The 14,850-nt window shown below is 54.2% G+C and overlaps 1 protein-coding gene and 1 long non-coding RNA gene across 2 annotated transcripts in view; both read right to left on the reverse strand.

Moving 5' to 3' along the window:
* LOC138350631 (uncharacterized) overlaps positions 1–14,850 on the reverse strand; it is a 135,481-nt gene that overhangs the window by 61,777 nt on the left and 58,854 nt on the right. The gene's annotated exons all lie outside the window — the stretch shown is intronic.
* Positions 453–14,850, reverse strand: part of LOC138350630 (uncharacterized) — a 196,876-nt gene continuing 182,478 nt past the window's right edge. The window contains exon 2 of the mRNA XM_069301677.1: positions 453–4,583. Coding sequence (XP_069157778.1) covers positions 2,507–4,108 — 1,602 coding nt within the window. The 5' untranslated portion in view covers positions 4,109–4,583 and the 3' untranslated portion in view covers positions 453–2,506. The remainder of the gene's footprint in view (positions 4,584–14,850) is intronic.

A 14,850-nucleotide genomic window follows, 5' to 3' on the forward strand; every position in this document is an offset into this window, starting at 1 on the left:
TGAACAGGAATTAGGTCACAGTGAAAGGTCATCTTGAACAAGAATTAGGTCACAGTGAAAGGTCATCTTGAACAGGAATTAGGTCACAGTGAAAGGTCATCTTGAACAGGAATTTGGTCACAGTGAAAGGTCATCTTGAACAGGAATTAGGTCACAGTGAAAGGTCATCCTGAACAGGAATAAGGTCACAGTGAAAGGCCATCTTGAACAGGAATTAGGTCACAGTTAAATGTCATCTTGAACAGGAATTAGGTCACAGTGAAAGGTCATCTTGAACAGGAATTTGATCACAGTGAAAGGTAATCTTGAACAGGAATTAGGTCACAGTGAAAGGTCATCCTGAACAGGAATTAGGTCACAGTGAAGGGGGAGATCTGTAACACGAGTCAAAGTCAAAGTGGTAAGTCATCTGAACCAAAAGTATGGCGTCGCTAAATACTTTCTGAAATTATTTATGGACAAGAATATATACAGCAGCGGAATGTTTCGAAAATTTATTATTCATGGAGTAGTCGCCCTTAATAAGACTATATTTGAAATGAAAGTGGAAGGTTTGTCACCCTTAAGGTGATTATTTTTGTAAACAATATAGAGGGTTTGTCACCCTTAAGGTGACTATATTCGTAAACAATGTTGTAGGTTTGTTACTATTAAGGTGACTATATTTGTCCACAATCTATGGGGTTTATCACAATAATGTGACATTATTTGGTAACAATGTTGGGGGGGGGGGGGGGGGGGTTGCTCTCAAGGTGACTATATTTGTTAACAATGAAGAGGTTTATCGCCCTTTCGGGAACTATATTTGTTAGCAATGTAGGGTTTTTTCTCACTTTAAGTAACTATATTTGTCTTCAATGTAGGTGGTTTTCTCTCTTAAATTGACTATATTTGTAAACAATATAAGGGGCTTGTCATTGATAAAGTGACTATATTTGTAAACAACATAAGGTGTTTGTCGTCCATAAGGTGACTATATTTGTAAACAACATAAGGTGTTTGTCACCCCATAAGGTGACTACATTTTTGTAAACAATATAAGGTGTTTGACCCTCTTACGGTGGCAATATTTGTGTTAACAATACAAGGTGTTTGTCGCCCATAAGGTGACTATATTTGTAAACAATGTAAGTCTGAATTACTATATTAAACTTGATGAACGAAGCCCATTACTCGGTTTTGCTATTAAAAAGACCCATAAAATTATGGTGGAAAACATTAATGTTTACCAAGATCATGCAGTTGAGGAATATGAGGCAGGTGACGGAAGAGGATGGGCAGTTGGACGGGCAGTTGCTGTAGTGTGAGGCACAGGCGAAGGGTCTTGAGGGTGTGAGGCAGGAGGGGTATGGCTGCCTCAGACAAGTAACCATCAAACCCCTCTAAGGTACACTTACTGCCGGGGGCTGTCAATCTCTCCAAACATTGTTTTGATTTATCAATATTTCCGTCTTTGCTGTATAAACTATAGCCAAGACCTAAGGATATGGTTACCTCCATTTCTGCCAGCACAGACAGTTTAGACAGGCACTGGTTTGGAGGTGATCTATGGTCTATGTTCAGTAAAATTTTCTCAGGCGTCACCTTCTTAAGAACAAGCGGCAGGACAACACACGAGTCAACACTCCATATTCTCCACCTGTGGTCTGTTCGCAGCTTCTCACACACGGCTTGTATGACATGCTCACTTCCGCGGGACTCTGCTACATGCTTCAACAGCTCGTCAGTCTCAGGTGTAACCATCTTGCACAGGTGAATTATGTGAGTAATGAACCTGTGCTCTACTCCCCGGGCACACAGCACCCCGGTAGTGCTGAGTAAAATGTTCTGCCATCTGGAGCGCTCCTTAAACTCTTGTTGCACTTCGCTAATATCAAACGTTGACCCTCTCAGGTGATTTCCCAAGAAGCGTTTTTTCTTACATACAACATCCACCAAGAGATCAATGATTCTAGAGCTTTCCCCTGACACACGGTGTGATGCTGGATCACCTAGTTCTTGCTCAGCTCTCGACAAGAGATCGACCAGCCTCCTGCTGGCACAATACTCCTGGTACCTGGCGTGAAAATAGCCAAACACCCACACCACAACATCCACCAAAAGGTCAATGATTCTAGAGCTTTCCCCTGACACACCGTGTGATGCTGGATCACCTCGGTCTTGCTCAGCCCTCAACATGAGATCGACCAGCCTCCTGCTGGCACAATACTCCTGGTACCTGGCGTGAAAATAGCCAAACACCCACACCACATCGAGGCCCCGACGGTAGCTAGTTCTTGTGAAATAGTTGGACAAGACCTCCTCCTGCGGCAGCCCCAGAGTGTCACACTTCTCCCTAATCTCCGCTTCCGTTTCCGGCCAAAGATCGTACTCCTGCCTTTGGATCCCTCGTAAACTAATCTCTTCTAAGAACCTCAAAAACTTTTTCACGTTTTCGTCACATTTTCCTTTGGGGTCGGTCACGTGTTTGTCTGTGAGTCTGGACACCAGTTTGTTGGTTATGAAGTCAGGACACCAGTTTGTTGGTTATGAAGTCATGAATCTTCTCATATACTTGAGTGTTTGTGGTGAGGTTGTTAAATTCTTCTGGAGCCTCGACACACAGCAGCGCCAACAAGGTCAAGGTGAGTGGAGTGTTGAGGTACTCACCCAGGAACTCACTCATCTGCTCTAGCCGCTGGGTAAACCTCCCTGTGATGATACTCCGTTGGTTCTCTTCCTCAACCAACACCTTGATGGTTCTCTCGGCGAACTCCACACGACGTTCTGGAGTGATGCCCAAGACGAGGATGTTGCAGCGAGGTCTGGTGTGTGGGACGAGCTGTGACAGGTGTTGGTCCCACCCCGGCCGTGTGGTTATCACCAACCTCACATCCTTGCCAGGCAGGTGCAACAGCTCCTTCACCAGCCTTCCTGAATGGTCGTTGACCTCGTCGTAGCCGTCAATCAGGACTAATATATTTAAGCTCAAGATTATCTCCATAAACAGCTGGAAGTCAGCGTCAGAATCACGAACTGTTTGAGGCAGCAACTGACGAAGGAGATCATCGAAGGTATTAAGATGTGTGTCCCTGCACTGTACATAGAAAACGAGATCCACAGTGCCCAGGTGATGTATGGCAGCAGGGTCCTCTACCCACTTCTCGAGGATGAGCTTGAGTAAAGTTGTCTTGCCCATACCACCTTCCCCCGTCAGGAGGACACACTCAGGGACTCTTCCGTTCTCTCGTCTCATACTCAAGATGTCTTCATAGTTTATATCTTGCCCCTTGGCAGCGTGGGAGGGTCTTGTGCTATCCTGACCCTTGGCCGCGTGGGAGGATCTTGCCCCTATGACAGGATCTTCAAGGAGTCGTAGTGGTGTAAAAGCAAGACTTGGGTTGTGGTTAATGTTGAGGAGGAGCCAGGGTGCGGGAACAATCTGGTACAGCAGTTTATACCCGTCAGTTAGCTCCTGCTTGCTCATCTGCTTAACCTCTTCTGTGATGTGTCTTCTGAACACCTTAATATCTTGGTGGAGCTGAGCTAAATAGTCCACCTCTGGGGGATCCAGCGGCTCTCTGATCTTTGCTCGCAGTCCATCAATATACTCTGTGGCAACTCTGCTCGCCTGGTCCACATCCTGGCGGTCTGTCCTCCACTTGTTGCCAGCCTTAATCAACATATTTGTCATTAAGTCAGTGAGATCCCTTAGTTTTTTCTTCAGGTCTCTCTCCGTTATTCTCACGTTATTATGGGCCAACGTGTTTCGGTGTTGCTTCAGGCTGTAAATGAGGTGTTCAAGTGATGGTCCCTGAGGCCCTGGAGTGGTCCACGTGGGGTCATTCATCTCAGCCAGACCACACACACGTTGCAGGAATTTATACAACAGGGTGATGTCAAAAGTTGCCGCGTCAGAGGAAGCTTCGAGTTTATCCCTCTGGTGATCATCGAAGACACGCCTGTACTGAGCATTGGTGTACCCCAAGTCCTGAGTGAGGTAAGTCCCTACTGGGAAGGTGCCCCGGTACGACCACATAAACACACTTGCTTGCGCGTCTCGTCCTGCCTTAGTCACAGCCAGTCCATACCGCAGTCTGTTAAAATCTACTGACATTGTGGAGGACATATTGGGCTTTATGGTTCACTCTTCACACTACGTTGGTCAAGTATAACAACAGCAGTCAGAGGCCAATGGTAGGTTTCAATCACTAAAACATTAACCATGTGAGTTAAAAGTTGACAACATAATTTACTGACGTGAATTGTGTCCGGCTTTATTACACAATTCATATATGAGCGAGATATTTAATTGAAGTTTCCACACAATTTACTCATTACCAAAAAATTAATCTCTAATTGTTTATATACAATACACATTTAATCACATTCCAGGAAGCCAGATAATAACTGAGTCGCGACTTTATCCCTGGTCGATATGAGCATTATTGCTTCCCATTTTTATTGGTTATTTTAGTTAATTTGGTTTTCAATTTATTTAGTATTAGTAAATAATATGAAGTTATTTATGTCCTAGTTTTTATATTAATAAAGACTTTCTATGATTTTCATCTGTCTTTAAAAGTTCGTCGGGTTTCCGTCACCTGGAAATACAAAACATACAAAATTAATTTTATCAACACAAGTTGTTTTTCTTAAATAGTGATAGAAATAGGTTTTCTGAGTGAAAACCAATAATAAATTGATATTTGAGTTATGCCTCATCGTTTCTGTTTTGTTTTATATCATAAAACTAGTTTATATTTAAATATAAGTCGTGTAATCATTGTCGTGTTGGCTTGTGGGTTATGGTGTTTGAAGGGGGCTCACTTCCTCATGTGGAAATTGGACGGTGCGGAGATTGTTCACTTCTGCAGCCATATTAGCCTATTATAATGTTCAAAATTGACATCTGTGTCTTCGACAATATGATGAAGCCAACAATATGGTATTTATAATTTATTATATATTTTCTTAGTCGAGAATATAGAATATCTAACTAACCTGCAGCATATAACGGAGCAGACAATCTTTCCTGGAATTCAGAATTAAGTATAACTAACAATTTCCTTCCTGGACACTGCTGTCATCCTCCAAGATCACAAATTTATAGCTACAATTTACCATAAACCAACAGCTTTTTGTATGGGAATTATTTCACAAACAATAATTCTAAATAAATCTAATTAATATTATATATCCAACCTTCATTTTGATTTGACTTTGAAGAAACTCTAGAGCTAGAAACCACAACCACAGGTCACGAGTCTCATTAAAACTATCCAACTTACATCGTTAAGAGAGAATGTGTGTTTGTCCGTGTGTCCAAGGTTGGAGGCCAGATACTTGGCGCCAGCAGCAGCCAACTTTGCAGGGGAAATGGTATGGGATATAGGACGGACATAGGCTGATCTGGGGTTGGCCTAAGTTAAAAACTTCAAGAAATATTACCATTTACAGAGACCACGTCCGATTTCTATTGGGTCAATTGGGATATATTTCGTGTACTCCACCTACAGTTTTCAGTGGAAACCAATTTTTTTGACAAAAGAGGTGACGAGGGGAATGAGGGTAACAACCACTGAAAGTGGGACACCAATGGGAGTGGGATGATGGGGGGAGAAAGAGGTAAGAAAATGGGTTAACAGGGAAGAGGTAAGGGTTAACACTGACGAGCTGGAGGAGGGCAGGAAGGGTGGACACTGGCGAGGTGTGGAAGGGCAGGAAGGGTGGACACTGGCCAGGTGTAGGAGGGCAGGTAGGGTGGACACTGGCGAGGTGTGGAAGGGCAGGTAGGGTGAACACTAGCGAGGTGTGGGAGGGCAGGTAGTGTGAACACTAGCCAGGTGTGGAAGGGAAGGTAGGGTGAACCTGGCGAGGTGTGGGAGGGCAGGTAGGGTGAACACTGGCCAGGTGTGGAAGGGAAGGTAGGGTGAACCTGGCGAGGTGTGGGAGGGCAGGTAGGGTGAACACTGGCGAGGTGTGGAAGGGCAGGTAGGGTGAACACTGGCGAGGTGTGGAAGGGCAGGTAGGGTGAACACTGGCGAGGTGTGGAAGGGAAGGTAGGGTGAACCTGGCGAGGTGTGGGAGGGCAGGTAGGGTGAACACTGGCGAGGTGTGGGAGGGAAGGTAGGGTGAACACTGGCGAGGTGTGGAAGGGAAGGTAGGGTGAACCTGGCGAGGTGTGGCAGGGCAGGTAGGATGAACACTGGCGAGGTGAGGAAGGGAAGGTAGGGTGAACACTGGCGAGGTGTGGAAGGGAAGGTAGGGTGAACACTAGCGAGGTGTGGAAGGGAAGGTAGGGTGAACACTAGCGAGGTGTGGGAGGGCAGGTAGGGTGAACACTGGCCAGGTGTGGGAGGGCAGGTAGGGTGTACACTGGCCAGGTGTGGGAGGGCAGGTAGGGTGAACACTAGCGAGGTGTGGGAGGGCAGGTAGGGTGAACTCTGGCGAGGTGTGGAAGGGAAGGTTGGGTGAACCTGGCGAGGTGTGGGAGGGCAGGTAGGGTGAACACTGGCGAGGTGTGGGAGGGAAGGTAGGGTGAACACTGGCGAGGTGTGGAAGGGAAGGTAGGGTGAACCTGGCGAGGTGTGGCAGGGCAGGTAGGGTGAACACTGGCGAGGTGAGGAAGGGAAGGTAGGGTGAACACTGGCGAGGTGTGGAAGGGAAGGTAGGGTGAACACTAGCGAGGTGTGGAAGGGAAGGTAGGGTGAACACTAGCGAGGTGTGGGAGGGCAGGTAGGGTGAACACTGGCCAGGTGTGGGAGGGCAGGTAGGGTGAACACTGGCCAGGTGTGGGAGGGCAGGTAGGGTGAACACTAGCGAGGTGTGGGAGGGCAGGTAGGGTGAACTCTGGCGAGGTGTGGAAGGGAAGGTAGGGTGAACACTGGCGAGGTGTGGAAGGGCAGGTAGGGTGAACACTGGTGAGGTGTGGAAGGGAAGGTAGGGTGAACACTGGCGAGGTGTGGAAGGGAAGGTAGAGTGAACCTGGCGAGGTGTGGAAGGGAAGGTAGGGTGAGCACTGGCGAGGTGTGGAAGGGAAGGTAGGGTGAACCTGGCGAGGTGTGGAAGGGAATGTAGGGTGAACACTGGCGAGGTGTGGAAGGGAAGGTAGGGTGAACACTGGCGAGGTGTGGAAGGGAAGGTAGGGTGAACACTGGCCAGGTGTGGGAGGGCTGGTAGGGTGAACACTGGCCAGGTGTGGGAGGGCAGGTAGGGTGAACACTGGCCAGGTGTGGGAGGGCAGGTAGGGTGAACACTGGCCAGGTGTGGGAGAGCAGGTAGGGTGAACACTGGCCAGGTGTGGAAGGGAAGGTAGGGTGAACACTGGAGAAGTGTGGGAGGGCAGGTAGGGTGAACCTGGCGAGGTGTGGGAGAGCAGGTACGGTGAACACTGGCCAGGTGTGGGAGAGCAGGTAGGGTGAACACTGGCCAGGTGTGGGAGGGCAGGTAGGGTGAACACTGGCGAGGTGTGGAAGGGAAGGTAGGGTGAACACTGGCGAGGTGTGGAAGGGAAGGTAGAGTGAACCTGGCGAGGTGTGGAAGGGACGGTAGGGTGAGCACTGGCGAGGTGTGGAAGGGAAGGTAGGGTGAACCTGGCGAGGTGTGGAAGGGAAGGTAGGGTGAACACTGGCGAGGTGTGGAAGGGAAGGTAGGGTGAACCTGGCGAGGTGTGGGAGGGCAGGTAGGGTGAACCTGGCGAGGTGTGGAAGGGAAGGTAGGGTGAACACTGGCGAGGTGTGGATGGGAAGGTAGGGTGAACACTGGAGAGGTGTGGAAGGGAAGGTAGGGTGAACCTGGAGAGGTGTGGAAGGGAAAGTAGGGTGAACACTGGCGAGGTGTGGGAGGGCAGGTAGGGTGGACACTGGCGAGGTGTGGAAGGGAAGGTAGGGTGAACACTGGCCAGGTGTGGGAGGGCAGGTAGGGTGAACACTGGCCAGGTGTGGAAGGGCAGGTAGGGTGAACACTAGCGAGGTGTGGGAGGGCAGGCAGGGTGAACACTGGCGAGGTGTGGGAGGGCAGGTAGGGTGAACACTGGCCAGGTGTGTAAGGGAAGGTAGGGTGAACACTGGGGCGAAGTGTGGGAGGGCAGGTAGGGTGAACACTGGCCAGGAGTGGGAGAGCAGGTAGGGTGAACACTGGCCAGGTGTGGGAGAGCAGGTAGGGTGAACACTGGCCAGGTGTGAGAGGGCAGGTAGGGTGAACACTGGCCAGACGTGGGAGAGCAGGTAGGGTGAACACTGGCCAGGTGTGGGAGAGCAGGTAGGGTGAACACTGGCCAGGTGTGGGACGGCAGGTAGGGTGAACACTGGCCAGGTGTGGAAGGGAAGGTAGGGTGAACACTGGCCAGGTGTGGAAGGGAAGGTAGGGTGAACACTGGCCAGGTGTGAGAGGGAAGGTAGGGTGAACACTGGCCAGGTGTGGAAGGGAAGGTAGGGTGAACACTGGCCAGGTGTGAGAGGGAAGGTAGGGTGAACACTGGCCAGGTGTAGAAGGGCATGTAGGGTGAACACTGGCAAAGTGTGGGAGGGCAGGTAGGGTGAACACTGGCCAGGTGTGGGAGAGCAGGTAGGGTGAACACTGGCCAGGTGTGGAAGGGAAGGTAGGGTGAACACTGGCGAAGTGTGGGAGGGCAGGTAGGGTGAACACTGGCCAGGTGTGGGAGAGCAGGTAGGGTGAACACTGGCCAGGTGTGGGAGGGCAGGTAGGGTGAACACTGGCGAGGTGTGGAAGGGCAGGTAGGGTGAACACTGGCGAGGTGTGGAAGGGCAGGTAGGGTGAACATTGGCGAGGTGTGGAAGGGAAGGTAGGGTGAACCTGGCGAGGTGTGGGAGGGCAGGTAGGGTGAACACTGGCGAGGTGTGGGAGGGAAGGTAGGGTGAACACTGGCGAGGTGTGGAAGGGAAGGTAGGGTGAACCTGGCGAGGTGTGGCAGGGCAGGTAGGGTGAACACTGGCGAGGTGTGGAAGGGAAGGTAGGGTGAACACTGGCGAGGTGTGGAAGGGAAGGTAGCGTGAACACTAGCGAGGTGTGGAAGGGAAGGTAGGGTGAACACTAGCGAGGTGTGGGAGGGCAGGTAGGGTGAACACTGGCCAGGTGTGGGAGGGCAGGTAGGGTGAACACTGGCCAGGTGTGGGAGGGCAGGTAGGGTGAACACTAGCGAGGTGTGGGAGGGCAGGTAGGGTGAACTATGGCGAGGTGTGGAAGGGAAGGTAGGGTGAACACTGGCGAGGTGTGGAAGGGCAGGTAGGGTGAACTTGGCGAGGTGTGGAAGGGAAGGTAGGGTGAGCACTGGCGAGGTGTGGAAGGGAAGGTAGGGTGAACACTGGCGAGGTGTGGAAGGGAAGGTAGGGTGAACCTGGCGAGGTGTGGAAGGGAAAGTAGGGTGAACACTGGCGAGGTGTGGGAGGGCAGGTAGGGTGAACCTGGCGAGGTGTGGGAGGGCAGGTAGGGTGGACACTGGCGAGGTGTGGAAGGGAAGGTAGGGTGAACACTGGCCAGGTGTGGGAGGGCAGGTAGGGTGAACACTGGCCAGATGTGGAAGGGCAGGTAGGGTGAACACTAGCGAGGTGTGGGAGGGCAGGTAGTGTGAACACTAGCCAGGTGTTGAAGGGAAGGTAGGGTGAACCTGGCGAGGTGTGGGAGGGCAGGTAGGGTGAACACTGGGCAGGTGTGGAAGGGAAGGTAGGGTGAACCTGGCGAGGTGTGGGAGGGCAGGTAGGGTGAACACTGGCGAGGTGTGGAAGGGCAGGTAGGGTGAACACTGGCGAGGTGTGGAAGGGCAGGTAGGGTGAACACTGGCGAGGTGTGGAAGGGAAGGTAGGGTGAACCTGGCGAGGTGTGGGAGGGCAGGTAGGGTGAACACTGGCGAGGTGTGGGAGGGAAGGTAGGGTGAACACTGGCGAGGTGTGGAAGGGAAGGTAGGGTGAACCTGGCGAGGTGTGGCAGGGCAGGTAGGGTGAACACTGGCGAGGTGAGGAAGGGAAGGTAGGGTGAACACTGGCGAGGTGTGGAAGGGAAGGTAGGGTGAACACTAGCGAGGTGTGGAAGGGAAGGTAGGGTGAACACTAGCGAGGTGTGGGAGGGCAGGTAGGGTGAACACTGGCCAGGTGTGGGAGGGCAGGTAGGGTGAACTCTGGCCAGGTGTGGGAGGGCAGGTAGGGTGAACACTAGCGAGGTGTGGGAGGGCAGGTAGGGTGAACTCTGGCGAGGTGTGGAAGGGAAGGTAGGGTGAACCTGGCGAGGTGTGGGAGGGCAGGTATGGTGAACACTGGCGAGGTGTGGGAGGGAAGGTAGGGTGAACACTGGCGAGGTGTGGAAGGGAAGGTAGGGTGAACCTGGCGAGGTGTGGCAGGGCAGGTAGGGTGAACACTGGCGAGGTGAGGAAGGGAAGGTAGGGTGAACACTGGCGAGGTGTGGAAGGGAAGGTAGGGTGAACACTAGCGAGGTGTGGAAGGGAAGGTAGGGTGAACACTAGCGAGGTGTGGGAGGGCAGGTAGGGTGAACACTGGCCAGGTGTGGGAGGGCAGGTAGGGTGAACACTGGCCAGGTGTGGGAGGGCAGGTAGGGTGAACACTAGCGAGGTGTGGGAGGGCAGGTAGGGTGAACTCTGGCGAGGTGTGGAAGGGAAGGTAGGGTGAACACTGGCGAGGTGTGGAAGGGCAGGTAGGGTGAACACTGGCGAGGTGTGGAAGGGAAGGTAGGGTGAACACTGGCGAGGTGTGGAAGGGAAGGTAGAGTGAACCTGGCGAGGTGTGGAAGGGAAGGTAGGGTGAGCACTGGCGAGGTGTGGAAGGGAAGGTAGGGTGAACCTGGCGAGGTGTGGAAGGGAAGGTAGGGTGAACACTGGCGAGGTGTGGAAGGGAAGGTAGGGTGAACACTGGCGAGGTGTGGAAGGGAAGGTAGGGTGAACACTGGCCAGGTGTGGGAGGGCTGGTAGGGTGAACACTGGCCAGGTGTGGGAGGGCAGGTAGGGTGAACACTGGCCAGGTGTGGGAGGGCAGGTAGGGTGAACACTGGCCAGGTGTGGGAGAGCAGGTAGGGTGAACACTGGCCAGGTGTGGAAGGGAAGGTAGGGTGAACACTGGAGAAGTGTGGGAGGGCAGGTAGGGTGAACCTGGCGAGGTGTGGGAGAGCAGGTACGGTGAACACTGGCCAGGTGTGGGAGAGCAGGTAGGGTGAACAGTGGCCAGGTGTGGGAGGGCAGGTAGGGTGAACACTGGCGAGGTGTGGAAGGGAAGGTAGGGTGAACACTGGCGAGGTGTGGAAGGGAAGGTAGAGTGAACCTGGCGAGGTGTGGAAGGGACGGTAGGGTGAGCACTGGCGAGGTGTGGAAGGGAAGGTAGGGTGAACCTGGCGAGGTGTGGAAGGGAAGGTAGGGTGAACACTGGCGAGGTGTGGAAGGGAAGGTAGGGTGAACACTGGCGAGGTGTGGAAGGGAAGGTAGGGTGAACACTGGCGAGGTGTGGAAGGGAAGGTAGGGTGAACCTGGCGAGGTGTGGAAGGGAAAGTAGGGTGAACACTGGCGAGGTGTGGGAGGGCAGGTAGGGTGAACCTGGCGAGGTGTGGGAGGGCAGGAAGGGTGGACACTGGCGAGGTGTGGAAGGGAAGGTAGGGTGAACACTGGCGAGGTGTGGGAGGGCAGGTAGGGTGAACCTGGCGAGGTGTGGGAGGGCAGGTAGGGTGAACCTGGCGAGGTGTGGAAGGGAAGGTAGGGTGAACACTGGCGAGGTGTGGATGGGAAGGTAGGGTGAACACTGACGAGGTGTGGAAGGGAAGGTAGGGTGAACCTGGAGAGGTGTGGAAGGGAAAGTAGGGTGAACACTGGCGAGGTGTGGGAGGGCAGGTAGGGTGGACACTGGCGAGGTGTGGAAGGGAAGGTAGGGTGAACACTGGCCAGGTGTGGGAGGGCAGGTAGGGTGAACACTGGACAGGTGTGGAAGGGCAGGTAGGGTGAACACTAGGGAGGTGTGGGAGGGCAGGTAGGGTGAACACTGGCGAGGTGTGGGAGGGCAGGTAGGGTGAACACTGGCCAGGTGTGGGAGGGCAGGTAGGGTGAACACTGGCCAGGTGTGGAAGGGAAGGTAGGGTGAACACTGGCGGAGTGTGGGAGGGCAGGTAGGGTGAACACTGGCCAGATGTGGAAGGGCAGGTAGGGTGAACACTAGCGAGGTGTGGAAGGGAAAGTAGGGTGAACACTGGCGAGGTGTGGGAGGGTAGGTAGGGTGAACCTGGCGAGGTGTGGGAGGGCAGGTAGGGTGGACACTGGCGAGGTGTGGAAGGGAAGGTAGGGTGAACACTGGCCAGGTGTGGGAGGGCAGGTAGGGTGAACACTGGTCAGATGTGGAAGGGCAGGTAGGGTGAACACTAGCGAGGTGTGGGAGGGCAGGTAGTGTGAACACTAGCCAGGTGTTGAAGGGAAGGTAGGGTGAACCTGGCGAGGTGTGGGAGGGCAGGTAGGGTGAACACTGGCCAGGTGTGGAAGGGAAGGTAGGGTGAACCTGGCGAGGTGTGGGAGGGCAGGTAGGGTGAACACTGGCGAGGTGTGGAAGGGCAGGTAGGGTGAACACTGGCGAGGTGTGGAAGGGCAGGTAGGGTGAACACTGGCGAGGTGTGGAAGGGAAGGTAGGGTGAACCTGGCGAGGTGTGGGAGGGCAGGTAGGGTGAACACTGGCGAGGTGTGGGAGGGAAGGTAGGGTGAACACTGGCGAGGTGTGGAAGGGAAGGTAGGGTGAACCTGGCGAGGTGTGGCAGGGCAGGTAGGGTGAACACTGGCGAGGTGAGGAAGGGAAGGTAGGGTGAACACTGGCGAGGTGTGGAAGGGAAGGTAGGGTGAACACTAGCGAGGTGTGGAAGGGAAGGTAGGGTGAACACTAGCGAGGTGTGGGAGGGCAGGTAGGGTGAACACTGGCCAGGTGTGGGAGGGCAGGTAGGGTGAACTCTGGCCAGGTGTGGGAGGGCAGGTAGGGTGAACACTAGCGAGGTGTGGGAGGGCAGGTAGGGTGAACTCTGGCGAGGTGTGGAAGGGAAGGTAGGGTGAACCTGGCGAGGTGTGGGAGGGCAGGTATGGTGAACACTGGCGAGGTGTGGGAGGGAAGGTAGGGTGAACACTGGCGAGGTGTGGAAGGGAAGGTAGGGTGAACCTGGCGAGGTGTGGCAGGGCAGGTAGGGTGAACACTGGCGAGGTGAGGAAGGGAAGGTAGGGTGAACACTGGCGAGGTGTGGAAGGGAAGGTAGGGTGAACACTAGCGAGGTGTGGAAGGGAAGGTAGGGTGAACACTAGCGAGGTGTGGGAGGGCAGGTAGGGTGAACACTGGCCAGGTGTGGGAGGGCAGGTAGGGTGAACACTGGCCACGTGTGGGAGGGCAGGTAGGGTGAACACTAGCGAGGTGTGGGAGGGCTGGTAGGGTGAACTCTGGCGAGGTGTGGAAGGGAAGGTAGGGTGAACACTGGCGAGGTGTGGAAGGGCAGGTAGGGTGAACACTGGCGAGGTGTGGAAGGGAAGGTAGGGTGAACACTGGCGAGGTGTGGAAGGGAAGGTAGAGTGAACCTGGCGAGGTGTGGAAGGGAAGGTAGGGTGAGCACTGGCGAGGTGTGGAAGGGAAGGTAGGGTGAACCTGGCGAGGTGTGGAAAGGAAGGTAGGGTGAACACTGGCGAGGTGTGGAAGGGAAGGTAGGGTGAACACTGGCGAGGTGTGGAAGGGAAGGTAGGGTGAACACTGGCCAGGTGTGGGAGGGCTGGTAGGGTGAACACTGGCCAGGTGTGGGAGGGCAGGTAGGGTGAACACTGGCCAGGTGTGGGAGGGCAGGTAGGGTGAACACTGGCCAGGTGTGGGAGAGCAGGTAGGGTGAACACTGGCCAGGTGTGGAAGGGAAGGTAGGGTTAACACTGGAGAAGTGTGGGAGGGCAGGTAGGGTGAACCTGGCGAGGTGTGGGAGAGCAGGTACGGTGAACACTGGCCAGGTGTGGGAGAGCAGGTAGGGTGAACACTGGCCAGGTGTGGGAGGGCAGGTAGGGTGAACACTGGCGAGGTGTGGAAGGGAAGGTAGGGTGAACACTGGCGAGGTGTGGAAGGGAAGGTAGAGTGAACCTGGCGAGGTGTGGAAGGGACGGTAGGGTGAGCACTGGCGAGGTGTGGAAGGGAAGGTAGGGTGAACCTGGCGAGGTGTGGAAGGGAAGGTAGGGTGAACACTGGCGAGGTGTGGAAGGGAAGGTAGGGTGAACACTGGCTAGGTGTGGAAGGGAAGGTAGGGTGAACACTGGCGAGGTGTGGAAGGGAAGGTAGGGTGAACCTGGCGAGGTGTGGAAGGGAAAGTAGGGTGAACACTGGCGAGGTGTGGGAGGGCAGGTAGGGTGAACCTGGCGAGGTGTGGGAGGGCAGGAAGGGTGGACACTGGCGAGGTGTGGAAGGGAAGGTAGGGTAAACACTGGCGAGGTGTGGGAGGGCAGGTAGGGTGAACCTGGCGAGGTGTGGGAGGGAAGGTAGGGTGAACACTGGCGAGGTGTGGATGGGAAGGTAGGGTGAACACTGGCGAGGTGTGGAAGGGAAGGTAGGGTGAACCTGGAGAGGTGTGGAAGGGAAAGTAGGGTGAACACTGGCGAGGTGTGGGAGGGCAGGTAGGGTGAATACTGGCGAAGTGTGGGAGGGCAGGTATTGTGAACACTGGCCAGGAGTGAGAGAGCAGGTAGGGTGAACACTGGCCAGGTGTGGGAGAGCAGGTAGGGTGAACACTGGCCAGGTGTGGGAGGGCAGGTAGGGTGAACACTGGCCAGACGTGGGAGAGCAGGTAGGGTGAACACTGGCCAGGTGTGGGAGAGCAGGTTGGGTGAACACTGGCCAGGTGTGGGACGGCAGGTAGGGTGAACACTGG

Source organism: Procambarus clarkii, chromosome 46, assembly GCF_040958095.1.
Source record: "Procambarus clarkii isolate CNS0578487 chromosome 46, FALCON_Pclarkii_2.0, whole genome shotgun sequence".
Taxonomy (NCBI): domain Eukaryota; kingdom Metazoa; phylum Arthropoda; class Malacostraca; order Decapoda; family Cambaridae; genus Procambarus; species Procambarus clarkii.